This window comes from Arachis hypogaea, chromosome 18 (genome assembly GCF_003086295.3).
Source record: "Arachis hypogaea cultivar Tifrunner chromosome 18, arahy.Tifrunner.gnm2.J5K5, whole genome shotgun sequence".
Classification (NCBI taxonomy): domain Eukaryota; kingdom Viridiplantae; phylum Streptophyta; class Magnoliopsida; order Fabales; family Fabaceae; genus Arachis; species Arachis hypogaea.
This window is the reverse complement of record NC_092053.1, coordinates 9,357,931-9,378,620: the sequence shown is the minus strand read 5'-3', so window position 1 is coordinate 9,378,620 and position 20,690 is coordinate 9,357,931. Positions and strand designations below refer to the sequence as shown.

General features: G+C 28.9%; 1 protein-coding gene across 2 annotated transcripts; it reads left to right on the top strand.

The window, feature by feature from the left end:
• The first annotated feature begins 4,887 nt into the window (after nt 1–4,887).
• LOC112772397 (putative cyclin-D6-1) lies at nt 4,888–7,575 on the top strand. Of its 2 annotated transcripts, none has more exons than XM_072225649.1 (6): nt 4,888–5,557; nt 5,643–5,723; nt 5,883–5,978; nt 6,049–6,268; nt 6,351–6,472; nt 6,790–7,575. In XM_072225649.1, the coding sequence occupies exons 1-6, from the start codon at nt 5,378–5,380 to the stop codon at nt 7,048–7,050; spliced, it is 960 nt and encodes a 319-aa protein (XP_072081750.1). In that variant the 5' UTR covers nt 4,888–5,377; the 3' UTR covers nt 7,051–7,575. The 2 variants fall into 2 exon arrangements, with proteins under 2 accessions (XP_072081750.1, XP_025673118.1); XM_025817333.3 differs by having other exon boundaries at nt 6,351–6,481.
• Nucleotides 7,576–20,690: the final 13,115 nt, after the last annotated feature.

The window sequence follows — 20,690 nt, the reverse complement described above, 5'->3', positions numbered from 1 at the left end:
TTTGTATTTTTATTTTTTATTTTTAAAATTTTTAATTTTTTAAAATAGTTTTAATATTTAATTTTATTTTTAATATTTTTATTGATTTAATTTTATTTTTAACGTTTTTAATTTATTTTAAAAATATTTTTAAATATTTTTAATTTATCTTTAAAATTTTTAGATAAATATAACATTTAGGAGTAATTTTAATGTAAAGTAAAAACGTTAAAAATAAAATTGAATTTAATTAAATATAGAGATATTTAAAAAATTACAAACGTTAAAGAAAAAAATATAATTTATTTTTATATTCTTTATTTTTTTATTAATTCTTAAAAATAAAAATTTTAAAAATAAAAAATAAAATATATAATTCAAGCACATTCTATGTATCCTCAAATTTAGGGTGAACGCGTATTGGATTAGATCAAAATTAGATATGGTCAAAATTTCGATCCAATCTACACTAAAATTGTCGGATCGAATCGGATCCAATATCTGTAGTTTTTAAGTTTGGATCCGATCTGCACATTTACGGATTGGATATCGGATATATCCACAAAACACAAATATTTTTAAAAATTTATTTTTATTAAAAAATATTAATAAAATTATTTTTTTCTACCCTTTTAAATATGTATACTCTTAAAATAATATTAAATATACTTTTTTTTTTAAATAATAAAATTAAAATAATACAACATATATAATAATTATTAATTGAAATAAAACATAACAAGAATATTTATTTATTTATTTATTTTTGCAAATCCACGTATATGCGGATACCTACATAAAATCCGCATTCGATCCTATAAATGTGCGGATTGGATCCATATCAGCAATTTTTTAATCGGATTGGAATAAATACTGCGAATATGCATATCGAATCTTATCCATAAACACCCCTACTCAAATTCAAATACTTCTTCAATCAATCCAAATTAATTACCATAAATCAAAATTATCGTTAAACACAAATCACATCGGGGCAAGTTCTCTACTAGGATACCTAATAAGTATATTCTAATTCAAACATAACAAGAATTGTTGTCCTTCAATGTCAAACAACAGTTTAATTTTCTAAATACAGAATATGTTACATGCATTTCATATCTTTATCGTGTTATTATTTTGGTAGTTTCTTCATTTTCACCCACAATGTTCTTTTTCAGATAAAACTAGTTTCGATATTTTCAATTCTAATATGAACCTTATTTTCTTCTCAAATTAAGAAGGATAGAACAAAATTTTAAACAACAATAAAAAGGGGATCTATAAAAAATGTTGAAAGTATGCACCAAATTATCCAACAAACAAATGGATCAATGAAAAAAAGTGTTAAAAAAAATACAAGAAACTTTAAAAAAAAAAAAAAGAAATAAGATTCATTTTATGATTATTTTAAAATGAATTACAAATAACTTTTTTCTTAGAGAATACTACCAAATCCAAAACCTACCAACCTAGCATAAAAAACATGACCACTTTTAATTCTCATGAGTTTCAGACTCTTTCGTGGATGACAAAAGCATATGAATAATGAATGCATGGAAAAGATTTCAATGCTTACCTGTCCTCATATTGTTGTGTGACTCGTATATATAGGAAGATATATATGTTTGACCTTGATCTAATTAGTACCCGGAAATCCAGTTAAACATCATAATTGAAAACTTCGTTCAGTCCCCAAGATCATGAACATTATATTTTAATTTATCTTTTTATTGGAGACTACTTAATTAGCCACCATGTGGCGGTATTAAACCTTAAAATTATATATAATTGCCCTGCACTGTGCACAGGCCTGAAAATAAGTGACAATCACAAACGACATACACGAATTATAAAAAAACTATATATATATTAAGATGGAACTAATACATATAAGCATGCATTATTAATAATTTATCCCATTTGTTTCAACTAAATAACTTTATAAGACAATAATAGTCTATATATAACTTAAGCTGAAAATTTAAATATAATTATTTTTATATAAAGTTATAATTAATAACTAACATATGTAATTTTAGGGCTGCACATGGATCGGATAATATCCGCGGTAATTATTTGCATTCAATCTGAATTTTGCGGATATTATCCGATCCACACTATGGTAGGATCAGATGACGGATTCGGCAGTGATATCCGCGGATCCGATTCGCAAATCCGTATATTCGCACATCACATATAAATAGCATAGTTTAAGAAAGTAAACTCTAATATGATATGAATTTTAGTGTATTATTTTATGAATTTTATGATATTTTGTTTTTAATTTTTTATATTGTACTTCAACTTAGAATAATTAAACTTAAATCTTGTGTTATTATTTTGTTTTTGTTATTCAAGAGAACTATTATTGATAATATTTTAAGAGTAAATAGACTTAAACAGATAAAAAATGAATTTTCTAAATATTTTTTTGTAAAAACAACCAAATAGAATGTTAAAATAGTTTTTTTTTGAATTATACGGATATACCCGATATTCGATATCCGATCCGATCCGTAAGTATGTGGATCGAATCGGATCGGATCAGGCCTAAAAAATACGGATATTATATCCGATTCGATCCGATAAGTGCAGTGCAAATCGAATAGAATTTTAAGCTATATCTGATCCGATCCGTATGCAGCCCTATGTAATTTAGTCAAACATTAAATTATTTAATAATTTTATATAAAAATAACTACATATCAATTTTTATTATAGTTTAATTAATCTAACCACGACATAAAAATAATCTATTAGCGAAAAAAGAAAGAATTTTTTAAATAGAGGATGGGTGGATGTAACTCCAAACTTTGAATATATTTGTAAAATTGTAATGTAAGTCAAAGGATCAAACATGAAAATAATAACCTTACTTATTAAGACATTTTTTTTTGTTTTTGCAATATGGTAATGATTACCGTGGACCATGAATAAACTAGGCTAAAACAGAATAGAACATGCCTACTACTTCATGAATCATGATAAGAATTTGACTTGTTATTTTTCTGCTCAATCCTCAGACTGTCGTAGACAGATTTCGAGAATGAAACGGATCAATTCCCATCTCTACCCACTACTTTATGCTGGAAACATATATATAATGCTTCATTATTTCTAATCATTGAAATTCAAATCCCATTACACCCGTTTATTGCTCATTAAGTTTGGCTATATGCTTCCTGACAAATTGGAATATTGGGATCATTTGTTGTATGTATTCAAAGTTCTGATTAATTAAAAGAGTGTCATTATTATTAACTCCTATTCTTCTTTTGGTAATCTTATTGTTACATTATTTTGGTTTGTTATTAATACGATTTTAATGATCATTGGTCTATTTCTTACAGAACAGGCCTATACGTGAGTCCTATGTAGGGAATTGACCAATCTTAAAGTGAGATGGAAAATTAGCCAAAGCAAATAATAAATAAATAAATAAAGTAAACTACTTCCGTAGAATTGACAATATGAAATCACATAATAATGAAAGATCGACGGTGTTATACTAATTACTAACCATTGACAGAGGTGGGGACAATGCTCTAACAAGAAAAGTATCATATCTTGTAGGCATTATAAAAGCTAATTTAACTGTTCGAATGCATTAAAACAGTTAAAAAAAAATTTTTAGGATAAATTTGATTAATTTTTTTTAAATTAATTTAAAAATTAAATAATCTTTTAAAAATTAATTTGATTATTTATTTATTAATATAACTTTTTTAAACTATGAAGTATCACATTATTAAAATGTAGTGTTTGTTAAATTATTCACATAAATTTAATTTTGATATATTAACAATATAAAATATTTTATACAATAATCCAATCATATCTATTTTTTAGATAATTATTCACTTTTCTTTACTGGTTACATGCTGACCAGAATTTAATAAAATTGCTGTCTCCTAGACTTTTTCATTTCGATATAATTCTGTTTGTAACTGTATCCCAAAACATTGTAAGAGGGTTGCAAATACACTTGCTGGATCCATTAAGGAGAATGAGGTAGAAATATGGAACACGAATCTAGACGAGGAGACCTAGAACCTTATTCTAAAAGGGCAATCTTCATGAGTAGTATGTGTAATAAATTACTGTTAACTTTATATGAAATAAGATTGTTTCAAAGACTCAAATTAATAAATATGTCGCGCTGTTACGGATACCAACCAAGGCCACCATGTTTGGTGTGTCGACTCACATACTCACCATCGAAAAGAAAAAACACACGAGGGAGAAAATAAAAAGTCAAATATGATACTAAGAAATAATATATACACGTATTACTACTATTACCAATACGGAATAATGTATACTCGTATTTCGTATCATTGGAGTGTAGCGCTAGCTTCCCCTGCATTCTAGAATAATAAAATGGCGAGCATCAAACAAGTAATTAATATAAAGAAAAGAATTATAGAAAATATTGAGTGTTCAACATTTGTTTATTCAAGTACAATAAAGCAACGTTTTCAGACTTGCACAATAATTATTTATAAAAAAAAAGGTAAAAAAGTGGTTGATTATTTTTTTTATTTAAAATATTTAATTAGTAAAAAATGAAATGATTTTTTAAAACAATTATTTAGGGAATAAAGTGGTATTGTTTTTTATTTATGTTTTTTTCAGAGAAAGTCTAGGAGACCAGCACTTTTATTAAAATTTGGCCTACACTTAACCATCAAAAGAAAAGTGAATAATCTCACACCATTAAAAATACTGATGATGACTAATTGATGGCTACAAATCACATAATCTGCTGGTCCTCTAACACTCCTCTTTTTTTTTATAGTTATCATGAAATTATTCATTCCAAAAGTTTAAGTCAACAGGAGAGTCAATATAAATAATTATATTCTTAACATTCTTCCTCAAATAGGAATTTTTTCTGAGTTTGTTTGATTTTTGTGTAGATTTTCTTTTATTCTTGTAATAATTTTATGTGTTTGAATTTTTTGTTCCGCTTTGCTGTGTTGAGTTAATTTGTTAAAAAAAAAATACTAATATGTGTATATATAAGAGGTGTTGGGGGTTTGAGTAATAACTCCCTAACCTAACTTGATGGCAAGGCATTGATTTGATTATTAGAGACATGGTATGGTAGTGCTATTGCTCTCATCTCATGCAGCCCTGAGCAGTGACCACTGCACAGAGAGAAGAGTAGGGACCAACCCCCTCCATTTTTCTATCTTTTATTTACCAATCACACACAGACAACTAAACAGAGAAACAAGTCCCCTGCATTCATACATTATATACCTTTGATTTCAAGTAGAAAAATTGTCATCTCTCTTTGTTTCTTTGTCTCTACATACACTGATGCATGTCCTTCTTGCTCCTTAACAACTTCCTTCTTCACACAAATTAAGGCTTTGTTTTATTTGTTTTAATAATGGAGTTTGAGCTTGAGAACCCCTTTGATGAGAACTACCATAACCTTCCCTTTGAAGCTGTCTCCTCCCTCTTCCACATTGAATCTGAACACATCCCTCCCTCCAATTACTTCCACACTCTCAAGGCCACTGATTTTGATATCTCTCTTAGAACACATCTCATTTCCTTCATATCACAGGTAACCAACCACTAATTCATCACTTTATTACTCTCTTTTCTCTCTTCTTTCTTTGAAACAATTGCTTGCTTATGTTCTGTTTCAGTTGTCCTGCACCTTTGATCCGGTTCTGCCTTACCTTGCTACCAACTATCTAGATCGCTATCTCGCCAACCAACCCATATTGGTAACCACACACTAAATTATTTAATTACTACTTAATACTATATATCTTTTTCTATTCAAAAACAATGGCATTGGCCTCAGTTAGTAGTTAAATTACTACTCTTATGTTATATGAACAATATTTTAACTAACATTAGACTATGTATTTGTGGACATATAGCAACCAAAGCCATGGACCAACAAGCTTCTTGCAATCTCTTGCTTCTCTCTAGCTGCTAAGATGCTAAAGATAGAGTATTCTCCCACTGATGTTCAGGTAAATACTTATTAATTATGAGAGCCAAAGAGTAGTGAGATTAGTTACATTGCATTGTGTTACATACTAGGTTCTTGTGAACAATCATGGTGATGGTGGTGTCATATTTGAGGCACAAACAATACAAAGAATGGAGGCCATTGTGTTGGGGACACTACAATGGCGCATGCGTTCCATAACACCATTCTCATTCATCCCTTTCTTCATCAACTTGTTGGGCATCAATGACCCTTCATTCAACCAGGTACTCAAAGATAGGGCCTCCCAGATCATATTGAAGTCACAAACAGGTACATAATCATATAATTAACTTAATTAATTATTGTTTAAACAATTAGTGAATGAATGAATGTTTTTGTGTGTGATTGGCAGAGATAAAGGTTTTAGAATTCAAGCCATCTGTAATTGCAGCATCAGCTCTACTGTCTGCTTCACATGAGTTGTTTCCCTTTCAGTATCCATGCTTCTTTAGAGCAATATCTGATTCTTCATATGTAAATAAAGTACATTCTCTACTACTTAATGCTCCTTTTACTTTTAGTTTCTCTATGTTCTTTTTTATATTATTATTAATGGAATCACCCGGGGTTAATATCAGTGGAGTAAAAAGAATGTTTCTTTGCTTTCTTTTATAAAAGTTTCTGTTTGTTCACTTAAATGAATTGCAAGCAAAATTTTAAAGTCAAAATTTTTTTTCTGACTCGTCAATCAATAATAATGTGGCATGAGACATAACATGTTGTGTGTGATTAGTTTAGAATCAAATGTAACATTAAATGGTATGATACTGTTGAATTTACTGAAAATGCAGGAAAGCATGTTGCAGTGCTATAATGTGATACAGGAAATGGGTAGAGAGGAGTACGAATCATCTGTGTTGAATGTGAATTCAAGCTCAGACACACCGGTTAATGTATTGGATGAACATTTTCTGAGCTTGGAAGAAAGTGAAAAAACCAACATTGCTCCCACCACACACAATAAGGACCTCAAAAGAAGATCAAAGTTCACTGCTTATGGTAACAACAACAACAACAACAACCACTCCCTCCATTCTCACCATCAATGCTAGCTGAGAAATTATAACACAACAAGAAGATAACATCATCACTTATTAATTAATCCTCCTCTTTCTGGTCCATTCTGAGAGTGATTAATTAATGTCTTTAAGGACAAGATATATAATAGGGTGAGATATTGAGAGAGCAATGTACTGATCCATGAGTAAATAGTTTGATGGACAGAATCACTGTAACGTGATCTTGGTACGGCCCTTCATTTAAATCTCTGCTGCTTCAAACAAAAAGGAGAGCTATGGGAAGATAAGATATCTAAGTTTCTTTTTTTCTTCTTTTATTTTTTTTTTTTTGGGTTTTTCTTGGAGACCAAACAAAAAGACAAAACATAACTTTGAATTGTAGGGGTTGAATTTTTGTGTGTCTGTTTTGTAGTTAAGTGTGGTGGTGGTTCTGTCTATTTGCTTCTGGTAAAGGAATAAATAAATAATATACAGTATCATAGTGAAGGAACAAAATAAAAATGTATATGTAGTAGTACCTTAATTAATTAATACTATATAGTATTACTATTTATGTTATTCCTACTTGCCTATATAAATATTATTATTTTGAGAGACCAAAACCGTTATTAATTAATTAATTATGCAGGTGATTAACAAGAGATTAGGACCGTTTCATTTATGAGAATTAGGTGTTAGTGATAACTTGGATGGTCCCGGGGACTCAACTTTTTTTTTTTTGTCAAACATATTTGTTTCGGACCTTTTCTTTTATGAGAACTCTGTTATAGTACCTGCGAGTTGATAGCAACTTCACATAGACCATAAGGGACCACTGTGCGTTGGTTTCTACCGAATAATTTTGCCCTTTAATAAAAGTTTTGTTCTCTCTTGCTTTTATTTTGTCTATGGCTAAATTAAATTACACGCACTTTTAAGTTTTAACTATATACATGTTATACCTAATTTAATTCATTTTTACATTGCACACAAAAACTATATGTATATCACTTCTACTATGTTAACGAGATTTTAAAAAAAGAAATCCTTCTAAACATCTCGTTTGCACATGAAAGGTTATAAACAAGATAAGTGCATATTAATAAGTTGGAAATTCAGGTGCAGTCAACTTCACGTGAAGTTGATAGTTGAAAACCGTTTAATGATTTGACTGATTTGACTAAATTTTCATTGAACGGCTCTCGTTTATCAACTTTATGTAAAGTCGACTGTACCTGAGTTTTCACCTATTAATAATATGGTATTATTTAGAAAGAATCCTATCAACAAGGGGAGAACGAATTCAGAGAAATGTCGACATGAGTTTCATTTTCGGTCTCAGGTTATTTTATCACTTTCACCTATATATGTAGTAGCTAGCTAGCAGCTTTCTCAATTCAAATGATGAAAGAAATTAAAAATAAAACTGCTCTCACCGAAAAGATTCTTACTGTTGGCGCAGTTTTCTTACCTGTTACTACTACTTAAATTAGGTATCCCCTGCCCTGGAAAATTTAAAAAAAGAAAAAGTTTGATGATTATAATGCCATACTTTTTCTACTTTTGAATACCATTGTCAGGTTCCTAGCTAACATGAAAGCGGTGTTTGTTGAATTGAAATCCTAGTTTGACTAATGAAGGTAAAGTTTTTTGATTCAGCATGTGTATTTATTAAAAGCTGGGGTTCGCGGGTAATAACATTATTGATGTATGTTTCACACACACTTCTGTTTTTTTTCCCTCCCTCTCTGTACTTGCTTCACCAAAATAGTCAAGAGTAGTTTGGTGTTATCATTAGCTTCACCAATTATTCAATTTGTTATAATTATATCACGTAAAGAAAGGAAATTAATTCTTCTTTTTTGGAGAACGAAGATATATATATGGATAATCCAAATTATTAGGTCAATGCATTCTTATCTCATCAAAACCTTGTTTTTATCGTCGTTAGGTTGTAGCTAAATTTTCACCCACTCTATTAAATGAAACTACGTAGTACCTTGCATGCAACTGACCTTACTAAAGTTTCTAACTCAAAGAACTCATTGTATGATGAGTATATATCATTAATATTATCATATTAAAAAAAGTTGTAAACCAAGATTAAAAGTTTAAGTTGTACAAAAAAATGCAAAGAGATGAGAATATAAAAGGAGAAGATATAGTATAAATAGTTATATTTTTAATATTTTTTTTAAGTAAGAATTTTTTTTTGTGTTTGTTTAATTTTTATATAGATTTTTTTCTATTTATATTATATTATTTTTTTCACTTTTAAGATTCACCAATAATTGAATTTTAAACCTCAAATATATCATTCTAATATTATATTATAAAATTATTTCTTTTAAAAATTTAAACTAATAAAAAAAATAACATGAATAATTATATCTCTAATAGGAATTATTTGAGTCAAGATAACAAGGAACTTTTTTTATTGGGTTGTCCAAGTAAAATATGTATAACTGATAGCGACAACTGTTCTTTCTTTTAGATAAGAACTTTATAATAGGGTGATTAAATTTAGTTTCTTAACATAAAGGTTTTTTTAGATTCAATTAAGTCTTGATCGATCAGGGTGAACGCGGATCGAATATGGTCAAAATTTTGATCCGTTCTACATTAAATTTATCGGATCTATTATCCGTATTTTTTTAAATTTGGATTCTATCTGATCCGCGTATTCTCGAATCAGATCGGATCAAATATCAAATATACCCGCTAAATATAATAAAAATATGTTAAAAAACTTATATGAGGGTCATCAATGAACCAGTTAGAATGATCGAACATGCATATCGAAAATGAGGATCTATGATCGAAGTAACGGGGAGACCAGTAATCAAGGTAGTTGAAGACGATTATCACACTATTATTATTGGGAGAGCAGTTATGTTTGGTTTTTTTGTATGTGGAGCACGTGAAGGAATTTTGATTGGTTGAAAATGGCTAAATAGACATAGCTTAAAAAGAATAAGGGTTGGAATTTGTTTTTAAAAAACACTCACGCGCACTCATATCCCCCAACGACTTTCTAAATTTGCAAAGAGTTTTCTTTTCTTTTGAATTTCTTCCATGTCTTTTACGCTTTTTTTTTTAATTTTTTGTAATATTTTTCTTTCTGCAAATTTATTACTTTTCTATCAAATTTTTCTGTTCTTACTTTTAACATTCCTGCATTTGTATTTAAATTTTAAAGTCCTTTGATAATGTCAAAAGTGATTTATTGCTTTCTTTAAATTTAGTCATTTATTTCGTTTTTCTTATATCTTTTCTATTTAAAATTTTGTAATTTTTATCTTTTGTTTATACGTTTTTTATTTCTTTTTATCACTAGTCCAATAAGAGTCTTTAATGCACAATTAAAAACTGAAATTTTTAAAAGGAATTTTGCTAAGTAGACAATAAATATATAACACACGATATATATTGTTTGGTGAAACATAACAAGCTATAGGATTTACTGATTTACAAACTACGATGTGAGGTACAAGCATATCTAGACATGAAAAGAGCTAAAGAACTCGCAAGAATAATGTAAAAAGTGATACCTTAAACTGATTCACTCATTTGAGTCATTTCCTGTCCTATCCTATCTTAAAGGACAACAAACTTGAAAACGGTTGAAGGCAAAGGCCATCAATCCAATCTTGGAGGCCTATATATGTGTCAATAATTTTCTGGACTCCCACCAACGTAACATATAGATTGTGACTAATCCATAATTAAGGATTCGGTACATAGGAAAGGACTTTCACTAAGTACACACTATTTTTCAACAAGCCCAAACCAACATAAATTTGTGTTGTATAAGCACCAACCAACAAAAGCAAGAAAGAATAGTAGCTACTAGACGACATAGGGATATGATGGGATTGATTAGCTTTTAACAAATAGACATGTTCACGTCCATGGGCCTGCATACTAATTAACTTTTTAAATTAAATTATTAACGGATCTAATTATGTTTTGAATTTAGTTAACACAGGTTTAAAAATATATGTTAAGGTTATTATTAAAGTAAAAATTTTGAAAGATTTTATTATTTAATTGCTATGCCAGAGATGGATCTAAAGAGGGACAAGTAGTGGCTTTGCTAGTCTCTTCAACTTTCCCGTTCTAAAAGAAGGATATATATGAGATATGTATTTGATAGTTACTCAAATAAAATAATTACAAATTAATATTATCAAATTATAATTTTCTCAAATTCAAGACGCAATTGTAACCTTTTACATATTTACGTAAATCATTGGTATTAGCGGTTTCAAAATCAATATAAATTGCTACTAATAACTACGATTTACGTTCAAATTAAAATGGTGCATATAGAAATTGATATAGACAACAGTAGTTTATGCAAGCAGGGGTTTCTGAAAAAGTGTGGCAATGCATAAACCACTATAAGAGTTTATGTTTTTGTGAAGTTTATTTTTGACAATTTTTAATAAGGTAAAAAGAGGATTTATTATTAAATAGATAAGAATTGTATTAGATGGAAATAGAGGGTCATTGTGGATTGGATAATTAAATTTTCGATTTGATCCGCACTAAAATATAAATAAATATAATTTAAATTATAAAACTTTGAAAGTTTAAAAAGTAATACCAAATATGCTATATGAGGATTGATTTATCTGTCGAAATAAAATTTTGGGGATTGATCTGTATTTTAATTTTTTTGGGATTAAAACGTTTGCTTTTAGAATTCTTGGGGCTGATTTGGATAATTACTCTGTCGAAAAATGAACTGGAGACTAATTTGTCTGCTGTAAAACTATAGAAATTGATCTGTATATTAATTTTTTTAGAGACTAAAATGTTCACTTTTAAAATTTTTGAAGACTGATTTAGATAATTATTCTAATAATAAATACAAAACAAATATATTGAAGATTTAAATTTTATTATAAATTTTTATATAATTTTTTTAATTAATAATTTTAATATGTGTCCTTAAAATACATATTAGGTGTTAGTTAAATTTATAAGTTTTTAACTAATTATTTTTAATTATTACGGTGCATTTAATTTCTACCAAACACCATGCCAACATTATTTCACATATATGTGTGTAAAGGTTTCTACAACAAACTCAAGTGAGTGATGAACAATGTATGAAAAATAAAAACTAGGGTTAATATCTATAACAAACTAGAGTTAATTAGAGAAAGGAAAAACTACCTAACTAACCGGAATCCAAAATAACTAACTTATCATAATTGAGTTGACTAATATTACATCTCTTTACAGTCTGAGTCAACCTATTATTATTAGAAGGTAAAACTAGAAATCCATTGGTCAATTCGGAAGCATATACACGCATATATAGATATAAAATGAATGCAGTGGCAGAAGCATATGCATATGGGTGATGAAAAGTTTATTTGTATATATGTATAAGCTTTTTAGCATTTGTTGGTATTGAGTTGTCTTGCTAGGGCAACATGCATGCAAAAATTCAGTGGCAATTAAAGTCGTGGAACCCAGCACCTGCCTCAAGTCACATGAACCGCAAGACTATATATATATATATTTGACACTTGATATCGTGGCCACATTATGATAAGCCTCCAACCTCAATAAATACGAGCTGTGTTCTATCCTTGTCTCCATGCATGTTGTGCTCAACCATGATTATCATCAGCGCTTATTAAGACCCAGGAAAAAAATGTTTTGTTTATGTATATATATATGCAACGAGATAGATACATGTGAATTCGTCCAATGTTTGACATTATATATATGTGTGTGTAATACACATAATATAACAAAACCACTATAAAAAAACATGGCCATATTGCACTAATTTTGTTTAGTTAGAATGGTATGATCGAATTTTTCGTTGCACAAGTTTCATAAGCTATATACGCATCAAGCCCTAAGTAATCGATCTCCGTGTAGATATTACATTATTCGTAGTGGGAAATTAATTGGGGGAATAAGAGTTTATTATATATGAATTATTGACTGATAATATAGGGGTTTTGTAATATTCACAATGACCTTGATGAGCATAGAAATCCAATATATCGGTCATAGATATGTAAGGTCAAATTACGAGAGATGAATAGAAAGAATATGAATAATTTTGATGAAAAATCTCTTTATTTGTTGACAATAAACTTTATAAATAACATTATTGTTAACAATAATGAGGTACATGCAACGTTATTTTGCAAGGAGAGAAGATAGATAATAATCTGGAAAATGAGATTATTGTGCCAATATATCCTAGAATCTTAAGGGAGAAAATAGTTAACATGTACTTTAACATTTTTTAACTTCCTATGAGTTTATTATTAATTAGTATTGTTTATTTAGTGTTTTTTAATGCAAATATTTCAAGTTTAATAAATTATGATATAAAAAAAATAGGTTATAGTAGTAAAAAATATGATCCTAAACTCTATAGCTTATCAAACTTTTTTTTAAATCTCATGTGAAACTGTAATTTTTTAAAAAGCTCGCATAATTTTGCGACGCTTAAAAATCGCTGCAAAATAACTCCTTATTTAGCAGTAGTTATTAGAAATGGTTGTAAATCTATTTATCAGCACTTTAAAGGATGGCAGTTTTGTAAGCGTCATTGATCTGCTTAGCAACGATTTAAAATCGTTGCAAATCCTTTAAAAAATTGTTGCTAAATTTCATTTTTGTTATAGTGATATATAAAGCAAAATTTAAACTCTCAACACTTGTTTAAGTAGATAGGTGAACTAACAACTGGACTAACCCAACTTGATTTCTTAATAATAATGTTAACATGTGTTATTCTCAGCTAAATTTAAAAAAAGAAAAACAAAAAAAAAAGTTTTCGGACAATAATAGAAAGAGTTGTGCTTTGTTTTTTTAGGTGGTTCTTATTAGTAGTAGCTGTTTTTGTGAGGACCCAAGTCGGCGAACGAAGTTCATCCACAAATTTTGAAACAATGCTACTAGGCCAGGCCCAAGCACAAAGTACGAACCCAAATCAGGTTAACCTGCAAAGATATTCAAGGCTAAATATATTCTTGAATTAACATGATGCAAAAGTTGGTATTAACTATTAAGTATTAACTCTGGACTACACCAAAAAAATAAACGTATTAACTTTGGAAAATAAATTCTCTTGATTGATTTTTTAATTAATCTTGTTAAGTGTAATTTCTTATCATATAAAATATTTTTTACATTTTTTATTTTTTGTCCTACTTTAACATTTAATGGTGCGGAAAACTAGACAAGATTAATTGAGATGATTAAAAAAAGTTTAACATTTGAGTTAATAATTACTACCATTTTTAATTTTCTTGATGATGAAAGATTTATTCATTTATGAAATAGTCCCTTAAAGCTAAATAAGATTTGTTATAATTATAGTAGCTAGAATCTCGATTTAACTCTTAAAATCTTCCGATATTACGATTTTAAATGAGTTTATCGATTTTACGAAATTTATACTAAGTCTGACGATTTTACGATTTAAATCTTGTTAAGATTTTACGTTTTACGTTTTTTATTTACTTGTTCGATTTCACGTAAAATCTCGATTTTCTCTACCTTAGTTATAATAACATTTTTTTAAAAAGTTTAAATTTGATAGTTGATACTATGATATAATATTATTTCTCTTAAAAAACTTGAATTGATACTATGTTTAAATTTATAATAAGCTAGCTATAAACTATTATAAACAAAATAGTAAACAGCAATTTCATTTTCAAAATATTAGTTTGCTTACAATTTTTTTTTTTTTGGGTGGGTTAAACTTGTCAAGTATATGGAACTAATATTTTGGATTTCGAGGGACATTTTTTTGGTGTATTAGCTATTTGATATATAGTCATCAAAATGACAGTTTGCTAAGAATGTACGTAACTTTTATTGAACTACTATGGGTGTGTATGTGAAACACGTTGAAGAGGATAAAAGTGCGTTTAAGTGCTTTGAATACTGTTCTTTGATGTTTGACATTTTTTTTTTTTTCTGAACGCCAACGTGATTTTACATTCCAAAAGCTCGTTCACTAAAAGCAAGAAATTATAGCTTCTCCATTTACTTAACGTAAGTTTAGGTTTGTTGCTAGCTATTATTGATTTTTCTATAATTTTTTTCTAAATAAAAAATACTAAAAATATTAAAATAATTATTCTAATTTTGGTGCACTGTTTATTATTTTAATTTTTTATAATACATATTATTGTTCCTATTAAAAATGATAAGTTAAATAAAAAATTAATTATAAATAATAAAAATATAACTTATAAAATTAGAACCTAAAATAATAATAAAAATAAGATTAATAAGAATACTTAAAAAGAATATTAATTTTTACTAAAAAAAAATACTTAAAAAATTGGTTATTTTTATATGTTATTTTTAATTTCATAAATAAATATTAATTTTTATTATAATAATAAAAAATTATAATATATTAAAATAGAGTACTATTAAAAAAATACTATATAAAAAATACTAAAAAAATATAAAAAGATTAAATATATTTAAAAAAATAATATTATAATTTAATATTATATTTTTTTGTAATTAATTAATTATTTATCTAAAAATAATTTTAACTAATATTATCTAAATAATATTTATTTTATCAAAATCAATTTTAGTAAAAATTGTCAAACATAAATCTTGTTGGCATAAACTCACTTCTACTCAAAATCAATTCTACAAAATCACTTTTATTCAAACTTCAGTTTGGCCAACATGAATCCAAACACATACTATATAGTTTAATTTCATATCCTTTGTTAAGTAAACGATCTTCTTTTTTTCTTTGTCTATTTTATTTCCTTTAACATGAACACACTAAGAAAACTATAAGCTGGATGACCACTTAACTTATTCACATATCACATCATTCAATTAGGTTGGCACTTGGCACCCAGTGTCCAGTGATTTTGAAATGTTGCTTGTCTGGCTTCAAATAATGAAACTTCAAAGATGTGAATACATAGGATATGGGATCCTGGCTCAACCAGAAAAATCTTGAAAAACTACCCAAAATCTAAAACTTGAGGTCCGAAGGAAAACAATCCTAGTAGAACACTAGAACTTGTTACGTTTTGGCTGACGAACTTGTTACGTTTTGGCTGACCTCGTCAATTAAATACACTGGATGAAAGCAATATTCATAGCCAAACTATAACCACAAAAAAATACTTACCACGATACAAATATTAAGAAAAAATTTAGGGGTCAATTACAAATGGGAATGCTAGGTAAACAATGATTATTTTGAACAATATGAACAACTACCAATCAAATAAAAATACATTATACTCTAATTTAATGCTACTAATTTAAATTTACTTTTTTTAACCCTATTAATTCACATTATTCACACATTATTCAAAAATGTTGTTGGTTACCTATACTTTTCCATTACAATATAAGTCAACTCTCTTTAAGATTCTAATAAATATCTGTACAATATGTATAATGGGCTGTTTATTTAGCCCATTAAGGATAAATAATAAAAATCACTTCACAGATTACTCTAAATTTAAAAACTCTCATTTAGTTATTTTTTATCAAATTTTAAATTTCAAATTTCTCAATTTTAAATTTTAAATTTTCAAAAAATTCAATTAATTATTTCAAAAAATAACTATCTAAAAATTTTAATTTACCAAAATATTTCACTCTAATACCCTCTTTTTTTTTAACCGGCGGTCACCCCACCTTCATCAATAATCATCCCACTTCACATTCGCTGTTTGACTTGTCACACGCTATTAACCCTTATAAAAAATAACCATCCACTTAATAATAAAAATAAATCATCCGCATATCTAATGAATTGAACATCCAACTTATTTTAATTATATATAACTAAACTCAATTTAGTCAAAATAATCATCTACATGAAAATTAAAATAATCATCCGTATACCTACTAAAATAATCATCATAAATTGACCATTAAAATAAAAAAAAGAAATAAATGAACAGAAGAAATAACCATGACCAAGCTCCCTTAGCAAAGAGTTGTTATTATTAGGGATAAGTATTGTTTTGGTCCCTAACGTTGAGGGTCAAAATTGAAACCGTCCTGATGTAATTTTTTATTTAGAATCATCTTTAATGTTACATTTCATTTTAAAATCGTCCTTTTTAATAAATTTTGTTTATAAATGACAAAAATACCCTTTTTTTTATAAATAGTTCTTTTAAATAAAAAATATATAAAATTAAAAAAAAAAAGAAGAAAAGACACTAGGGGGAGGGGAGACACAAGGGGGAAAGGGGAAAGGACGCAGGAAGGGGAAGGGGGAGGGGACGGTGGCGCCGGCGAAGCTTGGAGCTGTCGTCGCCGTCACCATCGCGAGCCAGGGAGAGAGCCTCGGCTTCTGCACCGCTGTTCCTCACTGGCTCACCGCCGCGTTCTCGCCACTGTTTCTCGCCGCCTCGCCGCTGCTCCTCGCCACCTCGCCGCTTCTGCTTCTTGCTTCAATCTTTGTTTCTGCTTCGTCTTCTGCTTCTTCTGGGTCTGCTTGAGTGCTTCTGCTTCTCCATCTTCGTCTTCGTCTTCTGCTTTCTGTTTCTGCATCGTCTGCTTCTGTATCTTCTGCTTCGGCTTCTACTTCTGCTTCTGCTTGAGTGCTTCTGCTTATGCATCTTCTGCTTCGTCTTCTACTTTCTACTTCTGTATCTTCTGCTTCGTCTTCTACTTTCTGCTTCTGCTTGAGTGCTTCTGCTTCTACATCTTCTGGGTCTGCTTCTGCTTCTACTTCTAATCTGATTTGAATTTTTTACTTTCTGATTTTATCATTGTTGTATGTTGATTTGTTGAATCTAGATTTAATTTGTTGAATCTAATTTTGATTTGTTGAATCTAGATTTGAATAATGGATTTATTCATCATAATCCCTAATTTCCTAATTTTTATTGTTGGTTTTGTTCTTGTTTTGATTTCTGAATTGCTGTTGCTTTTTTTGTTTTTGGATTTATTGTTGATTTATTTTTGGATTTTCCTAATTTCTGATTTTGAGTTGTTTGTTCTTTTTTTTGTTGAATCTGTATTTTTAATTTGTTAATGGAAGAAGAATTTGTTCTTCTGCAAGAAGAAGAACAAGAAGAATGAAATAGTGAAAAAAGGGTATTTTTGTCATTTAGAAAAAAATTTATTAGAAAGAATGATTTTAAAATGAAATGCAACATTAAGGACGATTCTAAATAAAAAAATTACATCGGGGACAGTTTCGATTCTGACCCTTAACGTTAGGGATCAAAATAATATTTATCCCTTATTATTATTACTATTAGGGATTAGTTGGTGCTTTGATGAAGAAGAACAAGAGTTGTTAAAGTGATCTGGTTGTTGGTGCATGAAAGAGGAGTCATCATACTAAGTGCAGGAAAGGGAATCATGATAACTAATTTTACGCATAATGGAAGTTACTCTATTCTTGAACAATACACACAACCCATCCTTCTTCTTCGTGAGGAGTAGCAGCCACAGTTTGATCGGTTTCAAGACGAGATTCATGCATGATCCAATCAAATGCGGATGCGGGGTGGGATGCGGATGTGGCGGCGTCGGCTTCAGTTGCGGGGTGGACAGCGACGCAAGGTGCGGATGCGGCAGCGTGCACAGGCAGCGAGGTTTCGACTGCATCTGAACGACATTAGCGGAGAACGACGACAGTGCTGATGGGCGTTCGTGGTGCGCACGTCGGCGTCAGCCGAAGTTATGGGCTACGACGGCTGGCGTCTGTGCCGACGCGGCACCGATGAGAGAGGATGGAGAGGGAGAGAGAGATCGGTTGGAGGTGTTCGTAACTGTTTGTAATCCTTATTTGCTTTGTATTTGAAATTGAAAATAATTTTGTAATTAATTAATTTAATTATCATTTAATGTTAATTTTAAAAATACTCCTATTATACACTAATTACATTAGTTCCTCATATTTTCTTTTATTTTTTATTTTAAAATTCTAAAAATTAAGACGGTAAATTTTTTTTTATAATAAACTTATTTTTTAACTAATTAATTAAAATTGGCTTCACTACTAGTTAGCCTTCTATGAAACCGAAATATCAAATATTTATACCTAACTTTGAACGTATTTGATGCATTCATAACTTAACCTCTAGAGTAGGGCTGGCAATGGGTAGGATAGGGTAGGGTTTGGACTCTATCCGAATCCTACCCGCGGGTTGAAAATTTTATTAAAACTCTACCCTATCCTATTTGCGGGTTGAGCAACCCTAACCCTACCTGCACCCTAAAGTTCTAAACCCTATCCTACCCTACCCTATCCTACCCTACCCGTAGAAATATCAAAATTTTTCAAAGTAAATATAAAATTCAATCATTTCAAATTTTATACGTATTAATAACATAAAAAATAAAAAACTAATGCTCTAAATTACTAAATTAACTACCTAATTTAGTGGTTGATCACTTATTGTAAGTCATTACATAAGGAAGGTTGTGGGTTCAACTTTCACTTCTTTCATTATATACTTATTTTTTAATAAAATATGTGTTATATATGAAGTGTGGGTAGGGTAATTTAGGGTGTACCCTACCCGCAGGCATACCCGGACCGTACCCTACCCTACCCGAACGGGTTGGACCGGGTTGAATACCCGCGGGTAGAGTATGAATTGCCAGCCCTACTCTAGAGCGAGAACCATATATTAATATTAGTGTCTAAGTCCACCAACCACAATACTACGTATAATAATATTTAATATGTTTTCATTTTTAATAATGACCACATCCGCCTTTTAATTAACAACTGCCTCTATCACTCCGAATAAAAACGACTCGATGAGAAACACGTTAATTCTTGTTTAAGCTTCGATTAATAAAAATAATTTTACTCCTGTCATTGCAACTTCGGCAATTTACAGTCTGATCTCTCGATAATTCGGTCAAATTTTTCATGCAATGTAAATATTTACGAAAAAGGCACTTTGACTAAAAGTCTAGATCTGTGTTTTTCTAAAATAAATTCTTTAGTAGTAATTAAAGAATAAATATTTTTTTATCTTTTCTATTTTATTTTTAACAATCTTGTATTCACATCTGAAATATAATCTGTTACATAATACGAAATATTAAGCTATAACTTGAAATTAATAAAATAATAGTAAATATTCGTAGACGAGTTTTATGTTAAATTAAAACATTATGACGATCATATCCACTCCTATTTTTACGGATTTATATATATATGACTATCCTATTTATAAATAGGTTTGCACCAATTTTCTATTATTCCTCATAAAAAAAAATACAACTTCGTATTACCTTATTTATATTACACTAATGTAATAGGCACTAATATGTTTATTAATCTAATTTTTTTATAAATTAAATAATAAAAATAATAATAAAAAATATAAAATTAATCAAAATGATAAATATCTTATATATATTCTAACTAGGAGGTTTTGAGTTTGAGTTTTTGAAATAACAAAAATATTTTTTATAAGTATTATATAATGAAAAACAGTTTAGAAAATAAAATTTGTATACTGAATTCCTCTTGCATTGTATCCTCTTTATATATGTAATAGATAATAGATATAATAGATGCGTAAACTCAAAAAACAAAAGTGATTTGGGGACGGGCCGGGGGTGGGTCATGTTTTGATTTCTTCGAAAATTCTTTAATTTCAACCACAAAAAGAGTGTATGTCTGCTTTTTCCTTTACTTGCTAACGATAAAATTAAAATGAGTT